The 10,000-nt window shown below is 47.9% G+C and overlaps 1 protein-coding gene and 1 long non-coding RNA gene across 2 annotated transcripts in view; one reads left to right on the top strand and one right to left on the bottom strand.

Annotated features, from left to right (window-relative positions):
• Positions 1–10,000, bottom strand: part of LOC126994628 (peroxidasin homolog pxn-1-like) — a 29,997-nt gene that overhangs the window by 8,773 nt on the left and 11,224 nt on the right. Inside the window, 4 exon segments of the mRNA XM_050853934.1 lie at positions 7,289–7,439; positions 8,211–8,296; positions 9,100–9,167; positions 9,170–9,745. Of these exon segments, the coding sequence (XP_050709891.1) occupies positions 7,289–7,439; positions 8,211–8,296; positions 9,100–9,167; positions 9,170–9,745 (881 nt within the window).
• Positions 2,729–10,000, top strand: part of LOC126994629 (uncharacterized) — a 14,958-nt gene continuing 7,686 nt past the window's right edge. Inside the window, exon 1 of the long non-coding RNA XR_007749355.1 lies at positions 2,729–3,148. This is a non-coding gene — a long non-coding RNA (uncharacterized LOC126994629). The remainder of the gene's footprint in view (positions 3,149–10,000) is intronic.

Raw genomic sequence — 10,000 nt, 5'->3', positions numbered from 1 at the left:
GTGTGGGTCAAGTTACTCACGTTTCTGCCACAGCTGCCGTTCGTGTTGCCTCATAATCCCCCAAGCCTTGACACCCGCGCTAAAGCAATCCGTCAGAAGCTCCTCGGCCTCCCGCATAACCCTCGGACTCAACTTCAAGTCCTCACTCCCCTGCGCTTCCGACCCCCTGCCCACCAGCGCTTGCATGAGGTCAGGTCACGTTGGCCCCCAGGTCGGGCGTTGCGTCCTGGGGTGTCCGCTTGGGGTCAGTCTGGGTCGGGAGTTAGTCTGTCGCTTCGTTCTGGGTCCTGGGTCAGTTGGTGTGTGTGCTAGAAGGTGTTAGTGGCAGTCAGTCAGAGAGAGGGGAACATGTGTTAAGGGAATTGTGTGTATTTACCTTGTTGTATTTACCTAGTTGTAGCTGTAGTAGGCCTGGGCTTTACGCTCGTGTGGTTCCGTCTCCGTATCTATGGAGTGGTGTGTGTATGTGTGTGTGTGACCTACCATGTAAAAGGGTAGAGTGTGTTCAGTGTGTGCGTTAGGGTGTGCCGGCAAGCTAGTCTCACGGCATCTGTTAATTACACCTGGGACTTCGCTGAACACGCTATACTGTGATTTATACCTGATTTTTTAAGTGTTATATTTGTGTTTTATGGATTATTATGTTCCAGTGTGTGTCATTGTTGTTGGGCCCAGGGCGACACACACACACACACACACACACACACACACACACACACACACACACACACACACACACACACACACACACACGATCACTAGTCATGTCAGTAGAGTTCTGTAGATTTCTGATAGGCCTTTCCATAATGAAACACACACACACACACACACACACACACACACACACACCAATCACTCGTCATGTCAGTATAGTTCTGTAGATTTCAACAGGCCTTTCCATAACACACACACACACACACACACACACACACACACACACACACACACACACACACACACACCAATCACTAGTCATGTCAGAATAGGCCTCCCATAGGCTCACAAGATGGTGGAGGAAAGAAAATAATAATAATGTCATAGTCAAACTAGGTCATTGTGTGTATTTGGGGTCATCCTAGGTCACTCCCCCCTCCCCTCCATCCATCCCCCCCCGTGTACTGTCCTCACAATCATCATCATCATCCTCAATATCATTATATTACAAACGTACATATAGATAAGATAAGTAAATCTCTCTCTCTCACACACACACACACACACACACACACACACAGAAATATACACTTAGAAATATTAACCGATGAAATTAAAAGAAAAAAGAAAACACACACACACACACACACACACACACACACACACACACACACACAGAAATATACACTTAGAAATATTAACCGATGAAATTAAAAGAAAAAAGAAAACACACACACACACACACACACACACACACACACACACACAGAAATATACACTTAGAAATATTAACCGATGAAATTAAAAGAAAAAAGAAAACACACACACACACACACACACACACACACACACAGAAATATACACTTAGAAATATTAACCGTTGAAATTAAAAGAAAAATGAAACACACACACACACACACACACACACACACACACACACACACACACACACACACACACACACACACACACACACACACACACACACGCCAACACTCACGAGCTTCCCAGAGGTACCACTCGGAGTCCCTCCCTCATGTTGGTGATGTCGCATCTTGTCGGGAATGATGAAGTTGGGGCTGGCGGTCTTCCACTTCGTCAGGTCCACACCCTTGATATGCTTCCTGGCAGGCCATTGGGGCATTCCTGTGCGTGGAGAACTGGTGGTTAATTCATCTAACTATCGCCTGTCTGTCTACCTAGCTACCCATGCCTTTCCTAACCAAAGCCATCCCCTCATAGTGACAATATAAGAACTTGAGAACATAAGGAGGCTGCAAGAGGCCATTGGGGCGTTCCTGTGCGTGGAGAGCTTGGTTAACTATCACCTGGTCCTCTGTCTGTCTGCCTAGCTACCCGTGCCTTCCTTAACCAAAGACTTTCCCTCGTGGTGACAATATAAGAACTTGTGAACGTAAGGAGGCTGCAAGAGGCCATTGGTGCACTGCTGTGGGTGGAGAGCTTGGTTAACTATCGCCTGGTCCTCTGTCTGTCTGCCTAACTACCCGTCCCTTTCTTAACCAAAGACTTTCCCTCGTGGTGACAATATAAGAACTTGAGAACATAAGGAGGCTGCAAGAGGCCATTGGTGCATTGCTGTGGGTGGAGAGCTTGGTTAACTATCACCTGGTCCTCAGTCTGTCTGTCCAGCTATCCGTCCCTTCCTTAACCCAAAACATTCCCTCATAATGGCAACACATGCGTAGACGTAACACATAGCTCGTCACATAAACACACACACACGCATCTATCCAACATTCACGTTCTATCTATCTATGTAACTATTTTCAAACTGGCGATCTGGCGCTCTGAGATGCTTAAGAATACAAGCTTAAAACTATCGTAAACACACTTATTAAAACAGCACATACTGACTCATACAGAACCTCATAGTTTGACCGTCATTCTCATACTTACAGGAAGGAATCAGCCTCCAGCATGACCTTGGGCTGGACGTGCTGGAGCTTGTCGCTGTTGTCGCAGATCACACGTCCCAGGCTGGTCTTGCGGAGCTCGTAAAGTTGTTCTGAAAGTGTTTATTGAACGTACGTGAGCCAAAAATTGACTTGGTATATCTTTAAACACTATCTAGATATATGTTATTGGTGATGCAGGAAAATATTTAGGTGGGTAATCTTAACCAGGTAGCAGTGACGGGCCAAATTTGTGTCTTTACCGTGTAGCAGCGACGGGCCAAATTTGTGTCTTTACCGTGTAGCAGCGACGGGCCAAATTTGTGGCTTTACCGTGTAGCAGCGACAGGCCAAATTTGTGGCTTTACCGTGTAGCAGTGACGGGCCAAATTTGTGGCTTTACCGTGTAGCAGCGACGTGCCAAATTTGTGGCTTTACCGTGTAGCAGCGACGGGCCAAATTTGTGGCTTTACCGTGTAGCAGCGACGGGCCAAATTTGTGGCTTTACCGTGTAGCAGTGACGGGCCAAATTTGTGGCTTTACCGTGTAGCAGCGACAGGCCAAATTTGTGGCTTTACCGTGTAGCAGCGACGGGCCAAATTTGTGGCTTTACTGTGTAGCAGCCACGGGCCAAATTTGTGGCTTTACTGTGTAGCAGCGACGGGCCAAATTTGTGCCATGATGTAACACCCCCCAAAAGATGATACATAAACTGATCACAAATGCTTTGATATATATTATGAAATGGTTTGTATGGATGATGATTTTCCTCATTTTTCTTGCTTAGAAGGACCATTAAGAAACATGATACCCGCTGTTACTGGGTTAAACACTTCTCTAAACACACACACACACACACACACACACACACACACACACACACACACACACACACAGACCGATGCTTAATTTACGATGTTTTTGTTTGTATCTATGTATATGATGTTTTGATAGCAATAAATATATACTTACTAACACACCGACGTAAGTGTTAACATTCAACACTCCCTGAACGTGCACGTACGTTCGCAAGAGAGGCATACATAGCCGACTCCTATAGATCTGGACCTCCTCTTTCCTGTGGTGTTTTTGGTTTCTAGCTGTGATGAAGAGTTTTTGAGAGAATAGTGGCGTCCGCACCGCGCGCAAGGAAAGGGTTAAACACCTCTTCCTCACCCTATAGAAAGTCATGCACTGTCACCCTTCCTCACCCTATAGAAAGTCATGCACTGTCACCCTTCCTCACCCTAAAGAAAGGAAAGACATGCATTGTCACCCCTTCACTCCTGTCACCCCTTTAAACACCCCTTCCTCACCCTAAAGAAAGGAAAGTCATGCATTGTCACCCCTTCACTCCTGTCACCCCTTTAAACACCCCTTCCTCACCCTAAAGAAAGGAAAGTCATGCATTGTCACCCCTTCACTCTTGTCACCCCTTTAAACACCCCTTCCTCACCCTAAAGAAAGGAAAGTCATGCATTGTCACCCCTTCACTCTTGTCACCCTTCCTCACCCCCCTATAACAAGGACAAACACATATCTCTCACCCCTTCACTCTTGTCACCCTTCCTCACCCCCCACACATCACTCACCCCTTCACTCTTGTCACCCTTCCTCACCCCCTAGAGCAAGGACAAACACATATCTCTCACCCCCCCACACATCACTCACCCCTTCACTCTTGTCACCCCTTCCTCACCCCCCACACATCACTCACCCCTTCACTCTTGTCACCCTTCCTCACCCCCCTATAGCAAGGACAAACACATATCTCTCACCCCTTCACTCTTGTCACCCTTCCTCACCCCCTATAGCAAGGACAAACACATATCTCTCACCCCTTCACTCTTGTCACCCTTACTCACCCCCTATATCAAGGACAAACACATATCTCTCACCCCTTCACTCTTGTCACCCTTCCTCACCCCCCTATAGCAAAGGCAAACACATATCTCTCACCCCTTCACTCTTGTCACCCTTCCTCACCCCCTATAGCAAGGACAAACACATATCTCTCACCCCTTCACTCTTGTCACCCTTCCTCACCCCCCTATAGCAAGGACAAACACATATCTCTCACCCCTTCATTCTTGTCACCCTTCCTCACCCCCCACACATCACTCACCCCTTCACTCTTGTCACCCTTCCTCACCCCCCTATAGCAAGGACAAACACATATCTCTCACCCCTTCATTCTTGTCACCCTTCCTCACCCCCCACACATCACTCACCCCTTCACTCTTGTCACCCTTCCTCACCCCCCACACATCACTCACCCCTGCACTCTTGTCACCCTTCCTCACCCCCTATAGCAAGGACAAACACATATCTCTCACCCTTCACTCTTGTCACCCTTCCTCACCCCCTATAGCAAGGACAAACACATATCTCTCACCCTTCACTCTTGTCACCCTTCCTCACCCCCCTATAGCAAGGACAAACACATATCTCTCACCCTTCACTCTTGTCACCCTTCCTCACCCCCTATAGCAAGGACAAACACATATCTCTCCCCTTCACTCTTGTCACCCTTCCTCACCCCCTATAGCAAGGACAAACACATATCTCTCACCCCTTCACTCTTGCCACCCTTCCTCACCCCCCTATAGCAAGGACAAACACATATCTCTCACCCCTTCACTCTTGTCACCCTTCCTCTCCCCTCTATAGCAAGGACAAACACATATCTCTCACCCCTTCACTCTTGTCACCCTTCCTCTCCCCCCTATAGCAAGGACAAACACATATCTCTCACCCCTTCATTCTTGTCACCCTTCCTCACCCCCCACACATCACTCACCCCTTCACTCTTGTCACCCTTCCTCACCCCCCCACACATCACTCACCCTTCACTCTTGTCACCCTTCCTCCCCCCCCTATAGCAAGGACAAACACATATCTCTCACCCCTTCACTCTTGTCACCCTTTCTCACCCCCTATAGCAAGGACAAACACATATCTCTCACCCCTTCACTCTTGCCACCCTTCCTCACCCCCCTATAGCAAGGACAAACACATATCTCACCCCTTCACTCTTGTCACCCTTCCTCACCCCCTATAGCAAGGACAAACACATATCTCTCACCCCTTCACTCTTGTCACCCTTCCTCACCCCCTATAGCAAGGACAAACACATATCTCTCACTTCATTCTTGTCACCCTTCCTCACCCCCACACATCACTCACCCTTCACTCTTGTCACCCTTCCTCACCCCCCCACACATCACTCACCCCTTCACTCTTGTCACCCTTCCTCACCCCCTATAGCAAGGACAAACACATATCTCTCACCCCTTCACTCTTGTCAGCCTTCCTCACCCCCTATAGCAAGGACAAACACATATCTCTCACCCCTTCACTCTTGTCACCCTTCCTCACCCCTATAGCAAGGACAAACACATATCTCTCACCCTTCACTCTTGTCACCCTTCCTCACCCCCTATAGCAAGGACAAACACATATCTCTCACCCTTCACTCTTGTCACCCTTCCTCACGGCCCTATTGCCTGTACAAACAAATATCTCTCACCCCTTCAGTCTTCTCACCCTTCCTCACCCCCCACACATCACTCACCCCTTCACTCTTGTCACCCTTCCTCACCCCCCACACATCACTCACCCCTTCACTCTTGTCACCCTTCCTCACCCCCCTATAGCAAGGACAAACACATATCTCTCACCCCTTCACTCTTGTCACCCTTCCTCACCCCCCTATAGCAAGGACAAACACATATCTCGCACCCCTTCACACTTGTCACCCTGCCTCACCCCCTATAGCAAGGACAAACACATATCTCTCACCCCTTCACTCTTGTCACCCTTCCTCACCCCTATAGCAAGGACAAACACATATCTCTCACCCCTTCACTCTTGTCACCCTTCCTCACCCCCCAATAGCAAGGACAAACACATATCTCTCACCCCTTCACTCTTGTCACCCTTCCTCACCCCCCACACATCACTCACCCCTTCACTCTTGTCACCCTTCCTCACCCCCCACACATCACTCACCCATTCACTCTTGTCACCCTTCCTCACCCCCCTATAGCAAGGACAAACACATATCTCTCACCCCTTCACTCTTGTCACCCTTCCTCACCCCCTATAGCAAGGACAAACACATATCTCTCACCCCTTCACTCTTGCCACCCTTCCTCACCCCCCTATAGCAAGGACAAACACACATCACTCACCCCTTCACTCTTGTCACCCCTTCCTCACCCCCCACACATCACTCACCCCTTCACTCTTGCCACCCTTCCTCACCCTCCACACATCACTCACCCCTTCACTCTTGTCACCCTTCCTCACCCCCCACACATCACTCACCCCTTCACTCTTGTCACCCTTCCTCACCCCCAAAAGCAAGCACAAACACAAATCTCACCCTTCACTCTTGTCACCCTTCCTCACCACCCACACATCACTCACCCCTTCACTCTTGTCACCCTTCCTCACCCCCTAAAGCAAGGACAAACACATATCTCTCACCCCTTCACTCCTGCCACCCTTCCTCACCCCCCTATAGCAAGGACAAACACATATCACTCACCCCTTCACTCTTGTCACCCCTTCCTCACCCTCCACACATCACTCACCTCTTCACTCTTGCCACCCTTCCTCACCCCCCTATAGCAAGGACAAACACATATCTCTCACCCCTTCACTCTTGTCACCCTTCCTCACCCCCCTCTAGCAAGGAAAACACACACATCACTCACCCCTTCCTTGGTACAGGTGCACATGACACAGGGTGATATGCGCTCGGCTGCCCCGATGTCAATATTAGTCTTGCCGACCCCACATGACACGCGCTCCTTCCACAGCTCCGGGTTGATCCCCGGCAGGTCACGGCAGGACACACGAGGGTTCCTGAAACATCAATGGGATCATCACTGTGTCTGGTTGGTGTGATGAGAAGGTTCCGCCTCCCATGTTGACAATTTCCAGAGGTCAAAAATGAGGTTAACTGGGTTCTCATGTCTGTGTTTTGGGGTTCCTGGTACAGGGTCAAACTACCACTGGGGTCATAAAACTCCCCCTGGAAATGCCCTGAACTCGTATGAAAGCCTAGTCAAATATGCGTGTTCTTAGGTTCTTGGTACAGAGGAAGGGTCAAACTACCACTGGGGTCATAAAACTACCCCTGGAAGTGCCCAAATCTCCTATGAAAGCCTTGTCAAATATATGTTTTCTTAGGTTCAAAGTACAGATGGAGGTTCACACTACTACCAGGGTCATGAAACTACCCCTGGAAATGCCCTGAACTCCTAGGAAAGTCTTGTCAAATATATTTCTTAGGTTCACAGTACAGATAAAGGTTCAAACTACCACCAGGGTCATAAAACTACCCCCGGAAATGCCCCAAACTCCTATGAAAGTCTTGTCAGATATGTTTCTCAGATTCATGGTACAGAGGAAGGTTCAAACTACCACTGGGGTCATAAAAATATTTTGAAAATGCCTACAACTCATACAAAGGCTTAGTCAAATATATATAAGTTTTACCTGACTTCTGCACATTGAACGGAAAAAACACCCAAGAAAACCCGGATAATCTTCTCTGTGGCCTTGGGAAACAGTTGTAATGTGAGCCTGTGACCTTTAACAATACTGACCTAACCCCCAAACAGTCTCACTTACAGGAAGGGGTCAGGAAGGTCAAAGACGGACCGCTGCTCACTCTCCACATTATCACAGTTATCGCAGAGCATCTTGGCAAGCGTGACCTGCAAGAATTACACACGATAGAATTATTACTTACGACACAAGCAAAGACCTTATTGACAGACTGCTAGAAAACACTCATTCAGACTTATATAGAGATTTAGTATACTTATTATTACACACACTCACACTATATAGGGAAGGAAAGGACTTAGAACTTATTGATAGACTTTGCAAGGAAAAAACTCACACTAACATAGAGATTTACTAGACATATTAACACACATACACTCACACTATATAAGGAAGGAAAGGACTTAGAACTTATTGATAGACTTTGCAAGGAAAAAACTCACACTAACATAGAGATTTAGTATACTTATTAATACACACACTCACACTATATAAGGAAGGAAAGGACTTAGAACTTATTGATAGACTTTGCAAGGATAAACTCACTCATAACAACATAGTGATTTAAAATGCCTGATAGAATGTGTTTGATAGATTATGTGTGCTTCAGTATTAGTGGACTTGAGAGGAGGAGGAGGAGGAAAGGAGGGAGAGAGAGAGGAGGAAGAGAGGGAGGAAGAGAAGGTGAGGAAAGAAATGAAGAAAGGTTGAAAAAGGAAGGAGAATACCAAGAAAATAAGAAAGAAAAAAAAAATTACGTATACGATTTGACCGAGCCTCACCTCAGGAGAGAGAGAGAGAGAGAGAGAGAGAGAGAGAGAGAGAGAGAGAGAGAGAGAGAGAGAGAGAGAGAGAGAGAGAGAGAGAGAGAGAGAGAGAGGAAGGAGAATACCAAGAAAATAAGAAAAGAGAAAACAATTACATATACGATTTCCCTTCGCCCGAGACTCACCTTCCTTATCTCCGTCAGCTGTGGGTCGGTGAATCGTTCCAAGGGGTCAGAATGTTTGTACCAGAGGCGTCACCCTTCCGAAGGTTTCAGAACTGGATGCCGAGGATACAGCCGAAGGTGGGTCCTACAAGTCCTCCGTGGAGTGGCGTTTCGATTAGGCCGCCAGTGAAGAGGTCAGTATCGTCGACGCGTGCGTACGTCCGCCTCAAACGCTCAATGACCAGCCGTGCGATTTCCCGGTGTAGGTCATCAAAGCTTCTCGCTCGCGTAAGGCTACACAGCGCTCGGTACTCATTATAAGGTTGTAGTCCATGATCGCGACCTCTCTGGATATTCAGTGATGCAAGGCCAAGCCCAGAGAATGGCCTCTTCTTGTCCTTGAATAGATGGTTCGTGACCTCATCCGTCAAGAACTGGTCAAGCGTTTCCATGGAGACAGTTGTGAGCCCTCGGATAATTTCGTCGAGCATTCCCGGTTGGTAGAGCAAGTCTGGGTTGAAGAAGTGCTCACTCAGCTTGACGGGAGGGTCCTGCTTGGCGAAGATTCCGTCCATCCGCTCCAGGGAAGGCTTCGGCAGGGAGTGGCCGAAGCGAAAGGCTATTCCACACTCGTTGAGGACCGTAGGGTTGCAATATGCGTCGTATCCTGCCGAGGGGAGATGGAAGAGAAGGAGAGAGTGAGCTGTGTTAGAATCTGAACAGAGGAGGATGAAAAACTTGCCATACGAGGACAGACTTAAGCATTTAAATCTGCACTCTCTGGGTTAGCTATTGTGTGTAACCAAAACGACACTCCATTATAACTATCATGGGTGTCTATCATGTATTTGAGGTGTATTTTACGTCATAAGGAGGTCAGAGTTTTATTTCAAAGAGCGCAAGTCACCCTCAAGCTTTACGT

The sequence above is a fragment of the Eriocheir sinensis genome, unplaced genomic scaffold (genome assembly GCF_024679095.1).
Source record: "Eriocheir sinensis breed Jianghai 21 unplaced genomic scaffold, ASM2467909v1 Scaffold839, whole genome shotgun sequence".
NCBI classification, from domain to species: Eukaryota; Metazoa; Arthropoda; class Malacostraca; order Decapoda; family Varunidae; genus Eriocheir; species Eriocheir sinensis.
This window is presented reverse-complemented; position numbering and strand designations above follow the sequence as displayed.